Source organism: Macaca fascicularis, chromosome 10, assembly GCF_037993035.2.
Source record: "Macaca fascicularis isolate 582-1 chromosome 10, T2T-MFA8v1.1".
Classification (NCBI taxonomy): Eukaryota; Metazoa; Chordata; class Mammalia; order Primates; family Cercopithecidae; genus Macaca; species Macaca fascicularis.
The window spans coordinates 32,670,547-32,693,018 of record NC_088384.1 but is presented as its reverse complement, the minus strand read 5'-3'; the positions used below and the strand labels follow the sequence as shown (position 1 = coordinate 32,693,018).

Sequence of the window (22,472 nt, the reverse complement as noted above, 5' to 3'; positions counted from 1 at the left end):
CCACCGCTCTGGGGGATGTACTTCCAAAGGCAACTACTCAGGTTTGTTTATTTTTACATAAATGGGAACCACTTTATGGTCTCTAGCATCAGCCAAGGCTGACTTTGGTTGGCCCCTGTGGCAGAGTGGCCCCTGCAGAGGGAAAGGCCAGCTCAGGAAAGAAGGCTGTGCTGACTCCTCGTGGTTTCCAGTGCCCTACATGTTCAGAGAAAGTTCTTTGGTAATGAACTATGGAAATGATCCCTGAAAGTATGGTCTTTGCTCCTGGTTTTAAACAGCCCAACTGAAGACTCCTCACTGGCATCTTGCCTGTGTTCTGTGAGCTGTGGCCCTCATGCTCGTGGACGGCTTTTTAGCAGGTTGGCAGGGGGACAGTGGTGCACTTTGCACCCAAGAAGAGGTGAAGCCTGTGCCCCGTGCCGAGTGAGGTCCTCGTGTTGGGAGGGTGACGCTGTCCACTGCAGACAGTGCCTTGCTGTGCCGTGTCACCCTTGGGGCCACAGGCTGGGTACAGGTGTCAATTGGAGGCTTTGATGTCTGTGAAAGGGAGGGCTCCATGCACTGGCTGGAGCTTCCAGGAGGGAAGCCCTTGGCTAGGACAGGCACCCCACGCCCCCAGCACAGAAAGGATGTTTAGCATTCTGTATTTGATTTGGGGTTCTAGTAAAATTCCAGGCTGACTTCCTTCATCTGCGGATGGGAGAAATGTCTCCAAGGAGAGTCCTCAACAGTGGGAAGGCCCCTCGGAATGGCTGGGATACAGTGCCATCCTGTGGTGGGGCTGTGTTGCAGGGCGCATTTGAGGATGCAGCTTGTTGACACTGCAGGATGTGATGTGCTGCAGGAAGGGAGCTGTGCTGGCCCCACGGGAACACAGGGTAGGCTCTACAAGGACACCCATGTGGGCACTCACGCCAGCTGTCCAGCCCAGTGTGTTTCCAGTGGGTCCCCTTTGGCAGACAATGGTGAGCGGAATGGGGTCCTGCCGGTGCTAGGGACTGTGTGAGAAATGCAGTGTGGTTCAGCCTTCCATCCCAGGTCTGTCCGCCAGGTTGCAGGCTGGGGAGCCTCCTGCTTTCTGCTTCATTTTCCTCTTCCCTGGGATCTTAGCTCTTCTTGGGGAGGAAACTAGGCCATGGGCTCGGCAGCCATGCTGGTGGGGGAGGCCGGTGCTGACCTCACTCAGTTCTCTGTCTCCAGTAGTGGGTCTGTACTACTGGGGATCCCTCTGCCCAGGCCTCTGTGTTAAGGAAAAGGGATCCCAAGGCCAGATGCAATGGTTGACACCAGTAACCTCAGCACTTTGGGAGGCAAAAGCGGGAGGATCACTTCAGGCCAGGAGTTCAAGACCAGATTGGGCAACATAGTGAAAGACCCTATCTCTACAAAAAAATTTAAAAAATAACTTGGCGTGGTGGTGCGCGTCTGTGGTCTCAGCTACTTGGGAAGCTGAGGTGGGAGGATCACTTGAACCCTGAAGGTTGAGGCTTCAGTGAGCCATGATTGCACCACTGCACTCCAGCCTGGGTGGCAGAGTGAAACCCTGTGTTAAAAACTCAAGGGAAAAGGCATCTCACCAAGTAGGCCTGATTCCGCTTCTTCCCACAGTCAGCATTTGATAGTTTACTCCAGGGTTCAGCTGGTGGAGGAAGGTGACTGTCCTGGCACCCTGCACAAAGCATGGACTTGGAGTCAGACCTGGACCCTGAGGGGTTCTGTGGTGTGTGCCACTAGAGGAGGCACTTCCTTGGGGAAGGTAGGAGCAAGGGGGAGGCTAGAGATGGGCGCCAAGTGGCAGGTGTGTTGCCAACCGAGAGGCTCACTCGTGGCCACTGCAGAGCCCAGGTAAGGAGGCATCTGCTCCAGTGGTGTCTGCTCTAGGCTCACCATTGTGCCCTGAGACCCCTCCACTGCCTTAGTGCTTGCGAGCACCTCCTGGATCAGGGCACCCTGAGAGCAGTGCTTACCACTAGAGCTGCCTGGGAGAAAGCCCATCACCATTTCAACAGCCACAACCCTGGCCTGCCCACCCTGAGGAGCTGGGGCCGGGTGCTTCCCCAGGCGAGCAGGGGCCTCCAGGCCAAGGAGCCTCATGCCTGCACAGCATGGTAGGGCCGCATGGGGTTCTGGTTGTAGGGGAGCAGACACTCAGGGCTGGGGGTGATGGGTGAGGTCCCCCCCACAGATCTCCACCTAGGGAGGAGTCTAATGGGTCTGGGTTTCAGAACTGGGGGTGATTGGGAAATGTTGGCGTCGCCGAGGACAATGACCCTCACTGGGGAGGCTCCGGAGCTTGACTGAGGGTATCCCGCTGGCGCCACCTGCTCTGCCAAGGGGAACCCACACGAGGCCCCGCCCACAGCGCCGAAGGCCCCGGTTCGGTCCACCTTAAGCGGCGGCGGGGCGGGTGGGATTTCCTGCGGGAGGAGACGCTCAGGGCCTATCGGGCAGGGCCGGGGCGCCGGGCTTCCCAAGGGGCCCGCCTCGGGGAGGATGGGGGCTTCAGCCTACCCTCTTTCAAGCCTGCAGTTCGGGCCAGAACGCGGAGGGCCTGGCGCCCGCTGGCCGGGCTCCTCCAGCCCAGTCGCCCGAGGGAGGGCTGCGAGGCGGTCAGGAGGCAAAACAGCCACGACGCCGCTGCGGTGTCACACCCGCGCCCCCTAGTGAATGCCAGGGGGTTCCAGACCAGAGGGGTCGTTAGGGAGAGGGCTGCGCCCACAGACGCCCCCGAGGCCACCTGCACGCCTCCGCGGCCCGGAACCAGGGAGCCCTGGCCTTCGCCGTGGTGACCACCGGCCGGCCGGGCCGCAGGGGTGCGTGGGTGCCCGGTCCCCGAGAGCCGCGGGCGCTCGCCGAGTTGGAGTCCCCGAGGCCGCGAGGCCCCGCCCCCTCCGAGGGTCCCGGGAACCGGTGGGCGGCCCCCGGGACCCGTCGATTCGCCCCGCCCCGTCCCTCCTCGCCGCAGCCCCCGGCGCCCGGTCCACCTTAAGGGGCGCGCTGACATCAGCGCGCCGCCGCCGCCGCCGCCAGTGGGGTGGGATTTCCTCCGCCGCCGCCGCCGCCGCCGCGGGTCCTGCGCCGCGTCCAGCCCGCCCGCCCGACCCCGGCCCGACCCCGGCCGGCCCCGCCCGCCCGGCCCCGGGGAGGGATGCGGCGGCGCGGCGCCCAGGATGCCCCGCAGCCCCGGGACGCGCCTCAAACCCGCCAAGTACATCCCGGTGGCCACGGCCGCTGCGCTGCTGGTCGGCTCCAGCACCCTCTTCTTCGTGTTCACGTGAGTCGGCGCCGCGTCTGGGAGCACCGGGGCAGCGATGGGCAGGGCCCGCACAGCCCGGGCACGGGGGCGGCGGTCGCGGGGGCTGGCGGGGCCCGGGACAGTGGGCGGGCGGGGCGCCGGCTGCAGGCGACGGCAGTCCCTCTCCCCGCGCTGGGGCCGGGGGAGCTGAAGCCGTGTGCGGGCATCCCGGGCACCGGGGTGAGTCCGTTGTGTGGGGACACCAGTGCGGGCTGGGCACCTCGGGAGTGTCCAGGCAGGCCCTGTCCGGGAGTGCTGGGCCCGGGCAGGGGAGGAGGCCGGGCTGCTCTGGGTGTGGCTGCAGCCCTTCCCTCCCCATGGGGCTCCCGAGGGGACGTGGGCAACCCAGAGCCATGAGCCCTCCCTGCAGGTGGCTGTGGGTGCCTCTCGGGTCTCCTCCCGGCTGCCCGCCCCAGGCCAGAGTCAAGTTGTCCGCACGTAGGTGTGGCCTGGCCTGGTTGCCACATGCCTGCCCCACAGCCACTGGTGACCTGGGCCTGGCCCTTGGCCTCCCTCTCAGGAAGATCCAGTGGTCATCACAGTTGGAGGACCCAGGTCAGGCCACACCCAGGGCTCGATGTTAGCACAGCACCTCTGTGGTTAGCCATGGTGCACACCAGGACCCTTGAGGTCCTGTTTCTGGGAGTGAGAGCCCGCGCCTGCTGGACACTGGGCCCCTCCAGCCTCAACTTCTTCACCCAAGATACAGGCTGGCTTAGGACCAGAGAGGCATGTGGACAGCACAGCCTCTCTCTGTGGCTGTGGGGTCACCACAGGGCTTCTTCAGGCACAAGGAGGGTTGGGGGCTCCAGGCTTCGGTTGCACAGATCTTCAACCACCCACCCCCCTTCCACCAATCTGGGGTTGAGACATAGCCCAGGTGACATGAACGATGGCGACCTATTCCAAGGTGGGGCCACCCCTGAGCATGTGAGCCTGGAGAGGGGCAGGTAGGGGCTGCCTGACACTCGTCACCTTTGCAAGAATTTGGGGAGTCGCCGCATGCATGGCCAAGCTGAATCGGGTGCCCGTGGAGGCGAGAGAGTTACCTGCAGGCTGGGGCTGGGTGGGCACCGCAGGCTGCCAAGAGCATGTTTAAAAAAGGCCTGTGTGGACGGGCTTATTTCTGGCTCGGGCAAGCCAGTGTGTTCTTGTCACTCAGACAGTGCTGGTGTGGGGCAGAGAGAGGTGGGTGGTGGGCAGCCGGGGGAGCCTGGCCTGGGTGAACACATCCCACCAAGGCTTCTGGAGGGGTGGGCCCAGCCCAGTGCTGGTCCCCAGGGCCTCTGTCAGTGTGGGGGTCTGGCTTGGTTCCTTACTCCCTCCATGCAATTCAGTGTCCTTTCTCATGACTTTAAAAGTAATGTGTGGGCCGGGCACAGTGGCTCACGCCTGTAATCCCAGCACTTTGGGAGGCCGAGGCGGGCAGATCACCTGAGGTCAGGAGTTTGAGACCAGCCTGGCCAACATGGCGAAACCCCATCTCTACTAAAAGTACAAAAACTAGCCAGGTGTGGTGGCGGGCGCCTGTAATCCCAGCTACACAGGAGGCTGAGGCAGGAAAATCGCTTGAACCCGGGAGGCAGAGGTTGCAGTGAGCCAAAATCGCACCACTGCACTCCAGTCTGGGTGACAGAGCAAGACTCTGTCTTGAAAAAAAAAAAAAAAAAAAGTAATGTATGTTCTTTTTGGGGAACTTGTGAAATTCAGAAAAAAAATATGCTAAAGAAATTAAAATCAACCCTGCACACCCCCCAAATCCCATCCTCCTTGGACGGCTCCTCTGTTCCTGGCACCGCATCTGCAGCCGGCTGTGGTGGCTGCGGCTACTGGTTCCCTCGAGTGTGATGGATGTCAGAGGGCCCTTTCTGTGACTCTGCCTGTGAACCTGACCCAGCCCCAGGCATGGAGTGCTTGGGTGGCTTGCACTCTGCTGAGCACCAGTTTCTCCTCCTCTGTTCTGGGGTTCTGTTTCAGCGACACCAGCAGTCTTGAGGTATGGGGTTCCTTCTTGGGGCAGTGCGGGCCGTGCCTGCACCCAACCCTATGCCTGGCCTGTGCTGACCTCTGACGGCCCTGCACATGGGAGAAGGTGCCATGTGTCCCTGTAGAAGGATGGTGGCCTGGGTGCTCACCTGGGTTTGATGTGCAGTGGCCACCTAGCAAGGCTAAGAAGCCCTGCTTGCCCCTTCAGGACAGGGCTGCCCTGAGGCCACACCCCTGGGCTGAATGGCTGTCAGTGATCCTGGCCTCTTCCCCGACCCGCCCCAACTCAGCTGAGCTCCTCCAAGACCGCTCAGTTCCTGAGAAAGGGTTCTGTTGGGTCGGCTGGCCCATTGATGACACCCATGGCAGCTGTGCTGATTCTGAGTAGGCAGGGGTCCAGGCGGCCCCTTTCTTGAGGCAGGCCACTTGTCCACCCGTTGCCCAACCTCCTGCCCTGTATCTGGTCCAGGTACGCAGGAAGGAGAGCAGGTTGCTCCTGTGCCCCCTATCCCTGCCCTCAGGGCCTATACAGGGTTCCCGACTTCACTGTTTCCTCCTCGGACGTTACCAGACAGTGAGTGGCCCCAGCCCCGTCTCTGCACTCAGTAAACATGAGTTGCTGCCAGTGGGGCGGCTTCACCCATGCGCCAGGTAGGCAGGAGTTCTGGGTGTCATGTGGTGTGGGGAGCTGGAGGCCTGAGAACCAGGGACCCCTCCGTCAGCCAGATCGCCAAGGGTCTTGGGACCAGCAGGACATTCACACATCTCTCTAGGAGGGTCTGGGCATGGAAGCATGCCCGGTTGTGAGGGGTACCCTCTCAGGATGGGGCACATATGGCAGGGTAGCTTGTCAGAGGCCCTCTTCCTTCAGGAAACCTTCCCAGGATTTTGTTGTTGTTGTTTGTTTGTTTGAGACAGGGTCTCACTCTGTCGCCCAGGCTGGAGTACAGTGGTGCTACCTCGGCTCACTGCAGTCTCGACCTCCTGGGCTCAAGTGGTCCTCCCACCCCAGCCTCCTGAGTAGCTGGGATGATAGGTGGGCACCCTCACACTCGGCTAATTTATTTATTTTTTGTGTTTTTTTAAATAGAGATGGGGTCTTGCTATGTTGCCCAGGCTGTTCTCCTGAGCTCAGGTGATCTGCCAGCCTTAGCCTCCCAAAGTGCTGGGACTACAGGTGTGATCACTGCTCCCGGCCCCTTCCTATGTTTCTGGGTGTTTTGTGTCCCGCTGGGCTGCAGAAGCCCTTTACACCGTGGCATAATGCTAGGCTGGGTCAGCTGCTGGCAGAGGGTTCGAAGACTCTTAGGCCAGGCTCCCGACCCTGCCCTGACTTCACTCCAGAGCCACATTGCAGAATGACAGAGACCCTGTGAATGTCCAAGGTCTGGGGCTGCTTGGCAGGCTGCCAATGCCTGGGGCTGAGCCAGGCTGGCTTATCTCTCTCTGGGGCATCTGGGATGGTGTGGCTGGTCCCTAGATCGTCCTGAGCCCTCTCCTTGCCTGGAGGCCCAACTCAGGACAGCAGTCAGAACAGGCCCTGGGCCAGACTAGCCTTGGGGGGGCCAAGAGGGACTGAACTGCTGACTGGGACCTCATGAGTCTGGGGACCCTGGGGGTGAAAACTCAGTGTGAGCCCCCCTGCTGGGATCTACCGAATGTGGCCTGGGGTATTCCTGGCCCCTAAGCCTCAGTTTCCCCATCTGTCCAGGTGTCTGTAGGGACTGGACAGGTAGGTGCAGGTACTTTGAGGTCCAAAGGCCCAGCCTGACAAGGGCACAGCGGCTTTTGTCCCGCCGGTCCCGGGCGCCCCACGGGCGAGTGCCACTCATACACAAACAGTGCTAATGAAGAACCTGATTTAAATGAAAACGTCTGAGTTAAAATTTTCCATTCCACATTTAGCTGTGGCGGACATTCTGCCCCTAAGCCACCCCCCCTTGCTGGGCGGTGTCTCCCTGCCAGCCCAGGCGGGACTTGGGGCCTCAGCCCGGGTGGGGCCTATGGTGGTGGTGCATGTCCCAGCCTGTGGCCCTGGATGAGGGATTGGAACTTCGGGGCTGGGTCCCCCGGACCTGCCCTCCGCCCATTGCTTGGCTGGAGCCAGCCAGGAGGGGCTCAGAGGGACATGGCAGGCCAGACACTCCACCCCCAGCCCAGGCCCAGAGCCTGTCTCTGCCTGGCCCTCCGGCAGGCAAGCCTGGTGTGCACCATTAGGTCTGGGTGGGAGTGGAGCCTCCCCGAACCAGGACCCAGACTATTGGCTGCTGGGCCCTGCCCATAGAGAATGTGTCTTCGAGTGTCCCTGAGCATCCACACATGGCCTCCCCTGTCTCCATGTGTCCTCATGCATCCTTGCATGTCCTCCTGTGTCCTCCCGTGTTCTTGCACATCCCTGAGAATGCTTGTGTGTCCCCACACTTGCCCTATCCACAGAGGAGCAAAAGGAAGCCCAGAGAGTGGGAGGGCCATGTCTGAGGCCAGAGTGAGGGGCAGCTGAGCCGAGGCTGGATAGGGCTGGATGCGGTGTGAGGAGGCGTGTGTCTGTGCACGCCTGTGTTCACGTGTGCACACACATCGGTCTTGGGTGAGTGATGTGCAGGCATGTCTGCATTCTTGCATATGCGCCGGCGTGTGCATGTGTGCATGTCTGCATGCAAGTGTTCATGGATGTATGTGTCTTGCATGCAGATATGATTCATGTATGCGTGTGTGCCTTCTGTGCACCAGAGCAGGTTGTCTGTGTGTTTATGTGTGTACATGCCTGTATATTTGTGTGTGTGCACACGCCTCATGCACATGTGCCCTGGAGCATGTTTGTGCGTATGTCCGTATCTTCACACATGTGTCTGTACATGCCTGCACGTGCTCCTCATCTTCCCCACTGAGCCCTGAGAGCTCTGGGCCCTGGTGGTTTGGCCCGTGAGCTGGTCCCTGTTAGGCAGGATCCCACCTTGGGGATTACAGAGAGGACAGTTGCCTCACCCTGAAGGACTGGAGAGGTGGGCAGCAAGCTCAGGTCCCAGTCAGAGAACCCACAACAAGCCTCCCCAACCCCTGGCTTAGTGCCCATAAGGGCCCTCACAGGCACGTAGGCTGGTGGTACCCGCACTGGGCGGGGGGACCCGGTCACACTGCAGACTTCCCAGAGTGGCCTTGTGGCTGTGAGGCTGCTGTCTGGCCCGCCTGGCGTGGGAGAGTCCAGGCTCAGGGAGGACACAGCAGTACCGCCTGCTTGGGCTGTCAGGGAGCTCAAGTCAGCATGAGGTTCAGGCCCCACCTGCCTGATGGGCAAACGCACTCCTGAGGCCCCAGTTAGGGCCAGGAGGCAGGCTGGCAGCCAGCGCAGGTGCAGAGGGGCCCCGAGGCTTCCATCCTCAGGTCAGCAATGGTAGGATAGAGGCTGCCTCCCTCCTCGCAGCCCAAGGGTTGACCAATGGCACTTGCCCCATCCCTTCCCAGAGCAGGCCGGCCCCACAGGCACCATGAGAGCCTGTGTTTGATTTAATGCTCTGCTGTCAACATCTTAAAATTTTCTGTAATTTTAAAATAAGGGGCCCACAGTTTCATTTTGCACAGATTACGTAGCCAGCCTTCCCCAGAAGGCTTGTGGGGAGTACACGCCCTGCCTCTCCCTGGAGGGCCGCTCACCTGCCTGTGCCCACCTTGCTGGGCTGACCATGCCTTAGGGACCTGTGGTCCTTGCTGAATGGCGTTGCATTGGAGGCCAGGCACGTTTGAGTGCTGCCTGTGTGCCAGGCAGGGCTGGGGAGGGTGGAAGGAAGCCAGGGGGCTGGGCCACTGGGCAGGGACAGGGAGAGCCCTCCCAGCAGAGGGAGCTGTGGCCGCAGCTGTGTCCTCACCCTGGGGTCTACGCCACGGGCTGGGCCCTGGACAAGAGGAAGGGTAACTTGGGCTCCCGGCCCTGCCGAGGATGGCTGTCGTGGGAAGCAGAGTCTTTAAATAGCCTCTTGCTTTCCACTAAAAATAGTGAAGCTCTGCTGCCGTGGAGGTGGTTGCCGGGGCGGCGGGGCTGGCTGCTGGCCAGGCGGGTGTGGGTGCAGCAGCGTGGCCACGTGCGCTGGGGTGGTAAGCAGCGCGTGGGCCCCGTCCACTGCTAGTGGCCACGGAGGTCAGGGCTGCTGTGGGGGATCCCCACTAGTCCCCCAACTATGCAGAGGGCCTGGGTACAGGGAGGGACGCAAAATCCTGTGTTCCTGTCCCTGCTGCTTGTCACAGCAGCCGTCTCAGGATGTGCAGGGGAGAGACGAGGAGCCTGAGGCCAGAGGGGCTTCTCGGAAGCTGAGTGGGTGGATTTAGGAACCTGCTACAGGCCGTGTGGCCCGAGGACTGGCAGGTCTCCTCAGAGGGGACTCAGGCCAGGCCCCTTGCGGGCTGAGGAAGGCACCTTTCAGGAAGACGTGTGAGGGCACACCTTACAGGGAAGCTGCGGAGGGCAGCTTGGAGTCCTGGAAAGCTTCCCGGAAGAGGGGGTGGCCTTGGAGCCAAGTGCTGAGGGCTGGGAAGATGGGAAGTGGTGGGGGACATTGTGCATTTCTAGAGTCCCTAAGTGTTCTACTTTGTCATCTGGGGAGGGAGGTGACAAACTCAAAAGAAGGGGCTGTCTAGATGGGGCTGTGCCTGTCTGGGAAGAGTCGGGGCATCCCATGCATTTACTGACCAAGGATTGAGGCTCCCCACACCCCAGAGTCTCCCTGGTGAGAGGTCCCACTGTGCCAGGGATGGGCCTGGATGAGGCGTCGTGGGCGCATTTTCCATCTGCGGCTCCCACCTCCAGCCTGTGCACTGTCCCCCCCAGCCCCCGGCCCCCCGCCCCGGTAGTGGAGCCCAGGGACGTCGCTGGAATGGTGTGACCTTAGGCCTGTGGGCCTGTCTGAGATGGCTGCCCTGAGGGGTTGCCAGGTCAGGGCACGGGTAGCCCACATGCTGTACTGATACGCACAGCCTCTGGTGGTTACTCGAAGGAGCCATGTGGCTGAGGTTTCTTGGCCGGGCTGTGGCAGCCTCCCCACTGCCTTTGAGCTCTGAGGGTGACCTTGCAGGCCCAGTCTGCTGCACCACATAGCTCTGCCCCTGCATCCCCTCTGCACCCCCAGACTCCACTCTCTGCCCCCACTGTCTACTGCAGGTGCCCATGGTTGACACGAGCTGTGTCCCCAGCTGTTCCCGTCTACAATGGCATCATCTTCCTCTTTGTCCTCGCCAACTTCAGCATGGCCACCTTCATGGACCCTGGTGTTTTCCCCCGAGGTAGGGCCCTGTGCTGGGCAGCTCATCTCACTTTCACTAGAGTGTGAGCGGCTAACTTGAGACAGCCTCAGGGGTTCCTGGTGGGTGGGCTGGACTTGGGGGAGGGATTCACCTGCCAGGAAAGTCAACTTCGTGCTCCCTGCCTGGCTCCTGGTCTGCAGCGGATGAGGATGAGGACAAGGAGGACGACTTCCGGGCCCCACTGTACAAGAACGTGGATGTGCGAGGTATCCAGGTCCGCATGAAGTGGTGCGCCACGTGCCACTTCTACCGCCCGCCGCGCTGCTCCCACTGCAGCGTCTGTGACAACTGTGTAGAGGTGACCGCCCTGCTGCCCTGCGCTCCCCCAGCCCTGTGCCACATCCCTGCCTGCCACGTGCCCTGACGCACTGCTCCCGCCCAGGACTTTGACCACCACTGCCCCTGGGTCAACAATTGCATCGGGCGTCGAAACTATCGCTACTTCTTCCTGTTCCTGCTGTCACTCAGCGCACACATGGTGGGCGTCGTGGCCTTCGGCCTGGTCTACGTGCTGAACCACGCTGAGGGGCTGGGAGCCGCACACACCACCATCACGTATCCTTGGTTCCTGTGGGCCTCATTGCAGAGGCGATGTGGACCGGGGACACGTTCACTGGGGAGATGGAGCCTCAGAAGGCTTGGTTGCTGCCCAGGGATCCCCAGCGGGCAGGTGGCCGTCCCTAGGTTGGGAGGGGGTTTGTCCACAGGCACCTGCTCCGTGCTGCTGCGATGGGGTCTGTGGTGTCCTGGCCTGCGCCGTTCGCCTTAACGGGCTAGCATGGCTGTCATGTGTGTGGCCGGCCTCTTCTTCATCCCTGTCATTGGCCTCACTGGCTTCCATGTGGTGCTGGTCACTCGGGGGCGCACCACCAACGAGCAGGTGCAGACCCCACGGGGGATGGGCAGCCCCAAAGGGCAGAGAGAGTTGGGCCTGCATGGGGACAGGGTGGGGCCTGGGGCACCCTTGTCTGAGGTAGCTTGTGCAGCTGTGTTGAGACGAGGCTCCAACTCTGAGACCCCCATGTGGGGCCACGCCTGCCCCATACCCTGTGCACATCCTACCTGTGGACAGTGTAGCCACCAGTGACCCAGAAATCCCACAGCTCCCTGCAAGGACAGGCTGGGTAACCTATATGAGGGGCAGCCCTGGGCTACCCCGCCCAAGCCACTTCCCATGAGTACCAGCTTCTAAGGAACCCCAGCTCCCCTGCCCAGCCCCCTGCCCACCCTGGCCTGGACCTTGGGAGGCCAGGCTGGCTGAGGGTCCTGCATCCACAGGTGACTGGGAAGTTCCGTGGGGGTGTGAACCCTTTCACCCGAGGCTGCTGTGGGAATGTGGAGCACGTGCTGTGCAGCCCCCTGGCGCCCCGGTGAGGCCCGGCCTGGGCAGGGTGGTGGGGGCCCTCTGCTGGGTGTGGGGCGGGCAGCCTTAGACCCTCAGCTTGGTCCGTTTTGGCTCTTGCCAGGTGTGGCCAGCCCTGCCCTTGTGTGTTTGTGGCAGGTGGGCTGGCTACTGACCCCTGTGCCCTGGTGCAGGTACGTGGTGGAGCCGCCCCGGCTGCCGCTCGCGGTGAGTTTGAAGCCGCCTTTCCTTAGACCTGAACTCCTGGACCGAGCTGCACCGCTCAAGGTCAAGCTTAGTGACAACGGGCTGAAGGCTGGCCTGGGCCGTAGCAAGGTGGGGGCCTGGGCTTGGGGATGGGCTGGCAGTCAGGCCCGTGGATGGGGAAACAGGCAGGTTGGTGGGGGCCTACAAGAGGTGGATGGGGCAGGTGGAGCTGTAGACGGATTCTGGGGAGGGGACCAGGTCCCAGGCTAAATCCCTAGTGAAGCCCTGCCCCTCATCCAAGCCCCACACACCACTGACCCTGCCCCCTCCCAGTCCAAGGGCAGCCTGGACCGGCTGGATGAGAAGCCGCTGGACTTGGGGCCGCCACTGCCCCCCAAGATAGAGGCTGGCACGTTCAGCAGTGACCTGCAGACCCCGCGCCCAGGCAGTGCTGGTGAGGTCGGGGCAGCCACACCTAGGGAGGGACGTGGGTTGACCCCCATCTGACCTCAGTCTGACAGTGGTCTGCATCCCCAGAGAGTGCCCTGTCGGTGCAGAGGACCAGCCCCCCAACGCCTGCCATGTACAAGTTTAGGCCAGCCTTCCCCACGGGTCCCAAGGCGCCCTTCTGTGGACCAGGCGAGCAGGTAAGGAGGCCTAGCCTGTCCCCTGGCAGGCCTTGTCCCCCAGGCCCGCCTCCAGGAGCTCTCCCCACAGCCTTCACCCCATGGAGGCCCCACCTTCAGAGCCCGGCTTCTCCAGTGGAGGCCACATCCCCTGAGACCATGCCCCTCAGGGCTCTGCCTGGGTCACCAAGGACCTTGTGTGACTGGTAGGACCCTGCCTGTGTGCACCCAGAACTGGGACCCACGGAGGGGAGCAGGGTGTCCTGGAAGAGACTGGCGTGGGCCGTCCAGGCTTAACGTCTGTCCCTTGGCTGGCATTGCCCTAGACCAGGTAGGCGGCTGCCCCCAGGAGCACTGTGTACCAGGATGCCTGGAATTCCACCATTAGTCACTCTGTAAGGCCCACGGGAAGACTTCGGAGGAATTTGAGACGTGCTTGAGAAAGCACATTTCTCTTCCCTGAGTTGCATGAGTGCTCTGTGGTCGCTGGAGTAGTAGGCAGCGTGGGGCGGTCTGTGCAGTGAACCAGAACACCCAACAGTCCCACAGTGTCATCCTTCTTTCTGTTCTTTCTGGGCCACCCCAAAAGGCACCCTGTGGCTGGGCCCCGTGCACCTAGATGAGCCCCATCCCCGGGACCTCTTCCCTCAGGATTGATGTCCTTCCTGGAGAGAGTCACTGGGTGGAGCAGTGAGTCTGGGCCTCCTTGGCCAAGGGTCTGAGTCTGCAGGCATGTAGGGGCTGTGCCTTGAAGGAGGAGGCAGCCCTGCTTGGAGATGAGGGCTCCGGATACGTCATCTTCCTGGGACTCCTGAGTCCAGTGGGGGATTGGGTCTGGTTGGCCCAGTGCATTGATCCCACATTTGCCCTGATCCCCTTCTGGCTTTGTGGTTCCTGAGGCTCTTGTCCCAAGCCCAAGCCCATGCCCATGTGCCCGTCACAGAGGCTAGACGAGGCCCCTCCTCCCTGTGGCTGCCCTGAGTGGTGGGCCCCTGGGGCTGTGTGGCTCCAAGGGCAGAGCCCCAGGTATCTGCAACAGCCAGCTGTGGCCTCCCTCCCACTGCAGAGCCCTTGCCCCTCAGCCATGGATGCTCAGGGACAGGGCCTTGGGTGCTCAGGGACAGGACCAAAGGTCACTGTGTGACTCTTACGGCTCCTTGAGGCCCAGTTCCTGAGGCCACGGTGCCAGGTGTGGCCCCCGTGGGTGCTGACTGGCGGCTGCAGGTAGGGTGGCAGGTGGGCAGTGGTGAGAATACCTTCTCCCTACAGGTTCCAGGCCCTGATTCCCTGACCCTGGGGGATGACAGCATCCGTAGCCTGGACTTTGTGTCCGAGCCGAGCCTGGACCTCCCTGACTATGGACCCGGGGGCCTGCACGCAGCCTACCCGCCATCCCCCCCGCTTAGCGCCTCTGATGCCTTCTCGGGCGCTTTGCGTTCCCTGAGCCTCAAGGCCTCGAGCCGGCGGGGCGGGGACCACGTGGCCCTGCAGCCCCTCCGCTCTGAGGGTGGGCCCCCCACGCCCCACCGTAGCATCTTTGCCCCCCATGCACTGCCCAACCGCAACGGCAGCCTGTCCTACGACAGCCTGCTCAACCCTGGCTCACCTGGTGGCCACGCCTGCCCCGCCCATCCAGCAGTTGGCGTGGCCGGATACCACTCACCCTACCTGCACCCTGGGGCGACGGGCGACCCGCCACGGCCCCTGCCCCGCAGCTTCAGCCCCGTGCTGGGCCCCAGGCCCCGGGAGCCCTCGCCTGTGCGCTACGACAACCTGTCCAGGACCATCATGGCATCCATCCAGGAGCGCAAGGACAGGGAGGAGCGTGAGCGCCTGCTGCGCTCCCAGGCCGACTCTCTCTTCGGCGACTCAGGCGTCTATGACGCGCCCAGCTCCTACAGTCTGCAGCAGGCCAGTGTGCTGTCCGAGGGCCCCCGAGGTTCCACGCTGCGCTACGGCTCCAGAGACGACCTTGTGGCCGGGCCCGGCTTTGGCGGCGCCCGCAACCCTGCCCTGCAGACATCACTGTCCTCGCTGTCCAGCTCCGTGAGCCGTGCACCGCGGACGTCGTCCTCCTCCCTGCAGGCTGATCAGGCCAGCAGCAACGCCCCGGGGCCCCGGCCCAGCAGTGGCTCACATAGGTCGCCTGCACGGCAGGGCCTGCCCTCCCCGCCCGGCACTCCCCACTCACCGTCCTACGCAGGCCCCAAAGCTGTCGCCTTCATCCACACGGACCTCCCAGAGCCACCGCCCTCGCTGGCCGTGCAGAGGTGGGTGCCGGGAGGTGCGGGTGGGCTTCCTTGCACAGGGCAGCTGTCCAGCCATCTGCAGGGCCCCTCTTGGCTGGGCACTCATAGGTCATCCCAGGGGCCTGAGTTTTTCTCTGGGGTCAGGACAGGGAGGATGCGCCTCACCCTGCCTTGAAGGCCCTGGCTAGCCCATGTGGCCCAGCTCTGAGGATGTCCTGGGCACGCTCTGGGGACAGGGTATGAGAATTTGTGTCCTCATCCCAACAACTCGTTCCCCCAGAGCTGGCATAGACCCAGCATGTGGGAGGCCGTGGGGCTTTCTCCTTGGGGCCGGTGTCATGCGGCAGCCTGGGCCTCCTTTAGGCTGTGGCTCTGGCTTCCTGGGTCACAGTGGCCCTGTCCACCCAGGGCTCTCCCTGGGTCTGCTTTGCTGCATCTCTTGGAGGCTGGGGCTGAGAACATAACCTAGCCGCAGAATGTGCCACCCTGGGTGACCAGTTCCTGGCCCTCCCTGTGGGACATAGTTCTAGGAAGCAGGGGTTTCCCTGCTCGTAGGTGGGGAAACTGAGGATTGGAGAAAGCAGGCTGGCTCCAGGCAACCAGCAGGTTGGTAACTGAGACAGCGGGGTCAGCTGGCGCGCAGGCCCAGGCCCAGGTAGGAGAACTGCACACCTGCTGGGGCCAGGACCCAGGCTGCGGCGCTTGGTGTCCTCATGGCGTCTGTCTCCCGGTCCAGGCCTGGAAACCTCAAGCACAGGCTCAGCTGTTTCCCGTCAGCAGATGCGGCCCCAGGGGGAGAGCCCAGCCCAGCCCAGCCCAGGCCACTTGGCCACAAAGGGGCTGAGGGCACAGCAGTCCATCCAGCCCTGAGCAGACCTCCCCTACCCCACAGCGTGGGAGTCTGTTCAGCTTTTGTGGAGTTGGGGAGGAGGCTGCCATTGGCAGTGATGAATGGGGGGCCCGAGACCTAGAAGTGGGCAGCATTGCAGCCAGGCAGGGATCGCAGCCCTGGGACAAAGGGCTCTCGCCTCAAGAAGGTTTAAGCAGCAAGGGTAGAGCTACTGTTGGTCAGCGCTAGTGGGCAGGAGGGCAGCCCCTCGTTTTCCTGAGAGAGAGCAGGAATGAGGCCAGGCAGAGAGACCAGGCTCCCAGGGCAGGGCAGGGGCTCCGGTCACTGCCCACCTGGCTGCCCCATGCTCTCTGGGGCCAGTGCTGCCTAGGAGGGACCCAGGGGCCCGGGAGGGTGGTGGCAGTTGTGGTGACATCTGTCTGTCCTGTGACGGCACAGCCACTCCCCAGGCAGGCTCTGCATCTCCCGCCTGCTTTCCAGGTGAACCCTCCGAGCCCAGAGGGCAGGGACTGCCTGGGGCCCCGTGGACCCGGCTACACTAGTCCACGTCTGCGTCGTCTCTGTCCTGCTGCCTCCTCTGTCCTCTGTCCCCATGTGTTCCTGTGTTCACTGTGTGCATGCGTGTATGTGCTTGTTTTGATGCAGGGACCACCCTCAGCTGAAGACTCCCCCAAGTAAGCTAAATGGGCAGTCCCCGGGCCTGGCCCGGCTGGGACCTGCCACCGGCCCCTCAGGGCCCTCTGCCAGCCCTACGAGGCACACGCTGGTTAAGAAGGTATCCGGCGTGGGTGGGACCACGTACGAGATCTCGGTGTGAGGACTGACTGCCACCCATCTGCCGTGGTGCCACGGGGACCAGGACCCCGCAGCGTGCTCCCCCCACCGACTTCTCTGCCCCAGGGACAGAGAACCACCCCAACCTGGTGTGGACCCATCAGCGGGAGAGAGTGCCACGCCTCCACAGCTTGCCCCAAGCGCTCTGCCTGCCCGTCCACTCATCTGCCCATGGGGAAGTCGGCTCACTGGGCCAAGGGCCACTGGGCTGTTCTGTGTCTGGGCCCGTCCCATGGCTGGGGCAGTGAGGGGCCCCAGTCAGCCTCTTTGGGGCACCCTCTCTCAGCCAAGCTTGGCCCACTCCCATCACCCATGCACCCCAGATCATCGCCAGGCCAGCCCCCAACGGCCCCCTTACGGACGGGTCCCAGAGATGGACAGAGGCATCCAGAGCCCCCACCTTCCTTCCAACACAGCCTGTGGGCTCCGGGACCGAGTGTCCCCCGCCAGGCTACTCCTAACTAACGTGTTGCCTTTCACGGACCCCGCTGGAAGCTTGTAGCTTGGCAAGGCCAATGCTTCTGCCCTGGCCTGCTCTGGGTGGTGGTGGATAGGTGGACAGACGGCCAGCCAGCCAGCTGTGGCGGGGGGCCCGGCTCCATGTGTCCTGTGTTGCCCGGCGGGCGGGCTTGTGTCCCGTGTCTGTGTGCTGTGCTGCCGCACCGTGTCTGATGTGTCAGTGCTCCGGCCGCCGCTGTCCCTTTCATCAAAGCCTTAACCTTTGCTTCATGCTCTTGTGGGAGGCGACGGGGGGCAGGCGGGAGCAGGCACGGGGGTGATGCTGCCACAGGGGGCCAGTGACACCCAGAGCCCCCTCCCCAGCCCTCAGGCCCTCCCTGCCAAACTGGAGAATCCCCGCCCCAAGGTATGCCACGTCCCCAGCCCTGGCCTGGCTGCGGTGCTTGCGCCGCGGGAAAGCACACTGGGGAGGGGGTCCGTGCTTCCCTTGGTGTCAGGGACCTGAGAGTAAGCACACGACAGCGTCCGCTTGCGTTGTGTCTGTTTTATGTTTTTATATCTACATCTATATATCTATAATTTTATTAAAAAAAAGAAAAAGAGTTATTTTGATTCTTTCCTTGGGCAAGGCCAGGGCTGTTGCTGCAGGACACCCAGGTTAGGGGAAGGCAGGGGCCAGGCCCCAGAAGAGGGGGTGGCTGCTGTCTGGTGTGCAGGGGTAGGTGGGTTCCTCGGGGGCATTTCTGCCGACTTGGGCCAACTCAGAGGCCTGCGAGGAGGGGGCGGCCAATGGTCTGTGGCTGGGAAGTGTGAGGGTCTCTCGCCTTGGGTCTGTGTCAGTTCTGGCAGTGACAGGGTGTTTACGGGAAAGATTTGGGTCTGCCGCTACCCACAGGGGAATCCCAGGAACCCAAGTGCTTGGGGAGATGAAATGGGGGTGCATAGGGGCCACCTGCTGGCTCAGGGCCCTGTGGGGGCTGCTGAACCTGCTGGAACTCTCCTGCCTGCCAAATCCCAGGGGCAGGGTTGAGGGAGTGTGAGGGATGCGCAGCTGTTCGGGGCTGAGACAGCCTGGGCTGGGGCTGTCCAGCGCGGGAGGCGTGTGGGCTGTAGGGCCCTGAAGCTGACCTCCACCTTTCTGCTTCTCTCTCATGGACGCCGCGGCCCACAGGGGGCGGATTGGCACCTGCACCCGTGGATGGGGGCGGCGTGGCCAGCCTTGGGTGCCTCCTGGGCTGCACCTGTGCCACCTTGGCCGCCCGGAGGACCGCCCACCACTGCGGGCCCCCTGGAGCCCGGCCGCCGGGGCAGCCCCACGCGGGGCTATGTGCCGCCTGCACTTGGCTGCCTCCAGTCTTTTCCCCAGCCTCTCCGGGCCCTAGCAGGATGACAAGTAGGCAGCTCTGGGGCCCGGGACAGCCCAGCTGGGGACCCAGGAGGTCAGACTACCATGGACCCTCGGGCAGGGCTGGGGGTGGGCTGGGCTCTCTGCTCCACCAGCCACAGCTTGACAGACTCCCAGCCTGCCAGGGCCCAAGACCCTGGGTCCACATGACCTCAGGAAGTCCCTCACCTGCTGCAGGGGGTCCAGCACCCCACAGGGGGCAGCCCCAGAGCTGTGGGGACCAGCACGACCTTTGCCCAGCCTCCCTGTCCAACCAAGCACTTTAGACTAAGCCACTTCCTCCTCGGGGAGCCCAGGCCTCCGTGGGTTGGGCTGGGTTGGGGGGGGTCTCAGGTTGCCCCCGAAGGTCTCTGCACTCCTCCTGCCCTTCCCCTGACACATGAACAGATGCCTTAACTTCGTGGAGCTGCCAGCCTGGTGAGCCACTGGCCCCTGCCTGCCACCAAGGTCCTGTAGTCATGGCCAGCTCTGCCTGGGCCCCACTGGGGCTGCCTGCACCCAGAGACGATGCTGCTGGGAGGTCAGAGGGCCCGAGGCCCAAGCCCTGTGTCCTCCAGCAGTGGTACGGCCTACAGCAGGGTGGCACTCCGGCCAGCCCTTCTCCAGCACAGGGTCCCCGTCCCTGGGTGCACCCTGGGCTGTGGCTCTATTTCTCCCCTTTGGGGACGAGAAAGCCGCAAAACTCTTCTCTGTTGTTCTTAAGGGCACCCCTGCTAATTAATTCCCCAAATAAAATGTTTGGTGTTGATCTCCACAGCTCTGTCTACCAGTGTGGCCCCCTGTACCGGACAGGGCCCTGGGTTGGGGAGGTGACAGGAGCTGGGCAGGGCGGGTGGTGGCTAGGCAGGGAGGGGAGTTGCATGAGGGGCATGAGGTCAGTGGATCAGCAGGGTCAGCACTGAAAACCTGACCTCTGAGGTCCCCGGGAAGGCCTGGCCCAGGGGGCAAGACCTGAGGATCCCCCGGTCCTCTCTGCTGTTGCCTTTCAGCGGAGACCTTCCTAAGACGCCTTAAGAGTCAGAGCCCTGTGCAGAGGGGCTGCCTTCTGGATGGCAGGTGGGATGTGGGGTGGGAAGCCAGCCCTGAGGCTGGGGTCTCCACCCTGACGGACCCTCGCTGCTGGTTCACCCGGTGTCCCTCCCCCAATTTCCACAGAGACATGCTCACCGGCCACATATGTCATGACTCTATGTCCAGTCACAGGCCCAGCCCTCAGGACAGACCCCGCCTCCACCCTTCTCTGCAGCTCCTGGCAGGGACGGTGCACAGTGGTGCTATGTGCAGGGGGCCGGCGCGGCCACTGGGCATCCGGGGCAGTGCTGGTCGCCTGGCCTCCTCGCTGGGGCCGTTGGGCTTCCGGCCTAGAAGGGCAGGAAGCCGTCCACCTCGAGGCGCAGGAAGGGGTCCAGCAGGGCCCGGAGCTTCCAGACGGTGGCACGGCTCAGCAGGGGCGGCACCAGCCCCTCGAAGGGCGTGGGGTTCACCACGTACACGTAGGCAGCAGTCCAGACCAGCAAGGTGCCCAACAGCAGCCTCAGGGTCAGCAGCCTGCGGGCGGCGGTGGTCAGGGGCAGGGGCGCGCGGGGGGCCTGGGGGCTGGTCTCTGCCGCGCAGTCACCTACCAGAGCTGGCCTGCCAGGCTCTTGGAGCTTCCCAGCTTTGGCCTCCCTTTCTGTCGGGGAGGGGCTGGATCAGAGCCCACCCCGAGGGTCCAGGCTGAGGGCAGGGATCCCTGGCTTTGGGAAACCCTCCTCAGACAGGGGTCCCCCCACCGCAACCCCAGCCCCTTCCTTCTGGACAGGCTCCTGCAGCCTCTTTTCGGATGCCCCCGCCCTGGGCTGCCCTCCTGGAGCCCATTTGTCCCCCTCGCCCAAGTAGGGCCCTGGGTGGGGAGGCTGGTGTCCAGACCCAGAGTGGGGCGTAGGGGGCTCACTGCCATGCTCACCATCTGCTGCTCCTTCCTGGCTCGAGTGCGGCACTGGGCCCGCTCCCTGCAGGGGCCTCACAGTCAGGACCCCATGCCCTCCACCCCCAGCCTGGCACCCACCCCCTGGCTTGGTGCTATGGAGGTCGGGGGTCAAGGATGGGTCTGCCCTGTCCTGACCAGGACCCCTTCCAAGACCTTGCTCAGCCGGCCTGGCCCCTGCCCCCACGTCACCTGAGTATCTCCAGCTGGATATCCTCCATCTGGTCCAGCACGCCCCGGATGTCCTTCTTGAGGTTCTGGGGGCCAGAGGAGGTAAGCATAGCAGGCCCCGGCCCCACCCTCCCCGGCCTCTCGCCTGTCCGGCCCTGTCCTTCCAGGTGCTGTCCTGTGGGGACCTACCAGGAGGCCGGTGGCCTGGTTGTTCAGGGCCATGTGCATCTCAGCCACGCTGTCCCACACCTGCGGGGAGTGGGGTCACGCCTGAGGAGCAAGACCCACTGGGTGGGCCCCCAGCATCCCTCCCCCTTAGCCAGGCGGGCACCTCTGTGATGACCATCTTCTTCCTCTCAAAGCACAGGCGGATCTGCTGCAGCTCGTTCTGAGGGTGGGGCCAAGGGTGGGCTTGGGCAGCATCAGCAGGGTGGCCGGTACCTCCCTGCCGGGCCCACCGGCCTGCTGCACGAGGGTTCCCCCACCCACAGCCCTCCCCCAGGCCCACCGGCCTGCTGCACGAAGGTTCCTCTCCACTGAAACCCCCCAGGCCCACCTGGGACTGCTGCACGAAAGCCTCTTGCCCCTGGCACAGCTCCCGCCGCAGCAGCTGCAGAGGTGCCCTGTTCCCCAAGGGCTGCGTGCCAGCTGGGTCAGGGGGCTGTGGGAGAGCCCCCAGATCAGCCCCAAAGCTGTGGGCTAGTGGGGTGTTGGCTGCATGGGGTCCCTGGGCCCTGTACTTACCCAGGCCAGAGCAGTGCAGCTTGAGTGTTCGGGACACAGGGGCAGGAACTGCTGCCCCGGCCCTAGGAGGGCCCCCAGCTGCTCTCGAAGGTCCTGGTTCTGCCTTTTCTGGGGTTGGGGGCAGAGAGAGGGGACTGCCTGTTATGGCCGCTCCTGGGGCTGGGGCTGGGGCAGGGGTACCAGGCGGTGGGTGGGGTGCTCACCAGGCTGTGGTTCTCCTGCTCTAGCTGCAGGAAGGACTGGTCTGCAGAGCCCAGCGGCTCTGCAGAGGCCAGGGCCCCTCCCTCTGGTGACAGGGGTGGGCATGGGCAGGGTCTGGGCTCTGAACCAGTGGATTCCCCCTGCCTGGGAGCCCCCTGGTTCGACCCTGGGTGCAGGGGCCAGCCCCACCCAAGCCCTGCCTCCACGTCTCCTTGTCTCGGCCCCTCAGGGTCTCTCGCTCTCTGCTCCTGGCTGGACAGAAAGAGCCCAGGAGCCTCACCCTCCACTCTGGCCCCCCTGCCCCCTGCCCCTGGGACTGGGAATGGTCTCTGGGACTGCACTGAGTGAGCAGAGGAGATGGGGCCCAGGCAGGGCCACCCTGCAAATCCCTGGCAGGGCTGGTCCAGGCATTCTCCATGGCTGCCGGAGGCTGGGGCTGGGGGACACTGGGGGTGGGGGTGGCCACAGGGGCCCAAGGTTTTCAGCCCCTCCATCCCTCCCTGCAACCCCTTCCTGACCCCAGGTCCAGGCTCTGGCCTGGCCCAACCTGCCACCCTCTTACTGAGGGCTCTGGGTGACCCATTGGCTCCCAGGCTGCCCCAGGCAACAGTCACAAAGGCCTGGGTGCAGCCAGGGAGGTCACAATGGGCCCCTCCCACCTGGTTCTGAAGTTGTCCCGCCTGATGACCGCACTGCCTCTGACCCACCGACCCACGATGCGAGTTTTTTTCTTTCTTTTTATGGGAAGGGGCCTTGCTCTGTCACCCAGGCTGGAGCGCAGTGACACAATGATGTCTCATTGCAGCCTCCAATTCCTGGGCTCAGGCAATCCTCCCACCTCAGCC

At 63.3% G+C, this 22,472-nt stretch overlaps 2 protein-coding genes, 1 long non-coding RNA gene and 1 pseudogene across 8 annotated transcripts; 1 reads left to right on the top strand and 3 right to left on the bottom strand.

Moving 5' to 3' along the window:
• Window positions 1-21: 21 nt before the first annotated feature.
• On the bottom strand, window positions 22-2,986 carry LOC135965481 (uncharacterized). The gene is made up of 2 exons (XR_010578450.2): window positions 2,512-2,986; window positions 22-1,669 (listed from the first exon to the last, which is right to left on the bottom strand). It is a non-coding gene; the product is annotated as an uncharacterized lncRNA (long non-coding RNA).
• LOC123567396 (small nucleolar RNA U3) lies at window positions 68-259 on the bottom strand (annotated as a pseudogene).
• On the top strand, window positions 826-19,301 carry ZDHHC8 (zDHHC palmitoyltransferase 8). 5 transcript variants are annotated; one of them, XM_065522478.2, is made up of 11 exons: window positions 826-965; window positions 10,431-10,552; window positions 10,714-10,871; window positions 10,956-11,128; window positions 11,351-11,453; window positions 11,852-11,943; window positions 12,110-12,251; window positions 12,456-12,576; window positions 12,660-12,769; window positions 14,018-15,018; window positions 18,312-19,301. In XM_065522478.2, exons 2-11 carry the CDS (start codon window positions 10,516-10,518, stop codon window positions 18,520-18,522), a joined length of 2,148 nt encoding a protein of 715 aa, XP_065378550.1. In that variant the 5' UTR covers window positions 826-965; window positions 10,431-10,515; the 3' UTR covers window positions 18,523-19,301. The 5 variants fall into 5 exon arrangements, with proteins under 5 accessions (XP_065378550.1, XP_015312898.1, XP_005567997.1 ...); XM_015457412.4 differs by lacking the exon at window positions 826-965 and adding an exon at window positions 3,029-3,274 and having other exon boundaries at window positions 12,110-12,143; XM_005567940.5 differs by lacking the exon at window positions 826-965 and adding an exon at window positions 3,029-3,274.
• On the bottom strand, window positions 17,673-22,256 carry CCDC188 (coiled-coil domain containing 188). 2 transcript variants are annotated; one of them, XM_045363955.3, is made up of 9 exons: window positions 21,630-22,256; window positions 21,427-21,534; window positions 21,239-21,343; window positions 21,014-21,070; window positions 20,872-20,931; window positions 20,704-20,768; window positions 20,479-20,536; window positions 20,168-20,217; window positions 17,673-20,093 (listed from the first exon to the last, which is right to left on the bottom strand). In XM_045363955.3, the coding sequence occupies exons 1-9, from the start codon at window positions 22,119-22,121 to the stop codon at window positions 19,907-19,909; spliced, it is 1,182 nt and encodes a 393-aa protein (XP_045219890.1). In that variant the 5' UTR covers window positions 22,122-22,256; the 3' UTR covers window positions 17,673-19,906. The 2 variants fall into 2 exon arrangements, with proteins under 2 accessions (XP_045219890.1, XP_073860509.1); XM_074004408.1 differs by lacking the exons at window positions 21,427-21,534; window positions 21,630-22,256 and having other exon boundaries at window positions 20,491-20,536; window positions 21,239-21,314.
• Between the last annotated feature and the right edge of the window lie 216 nt (window positions 22,257-22,472).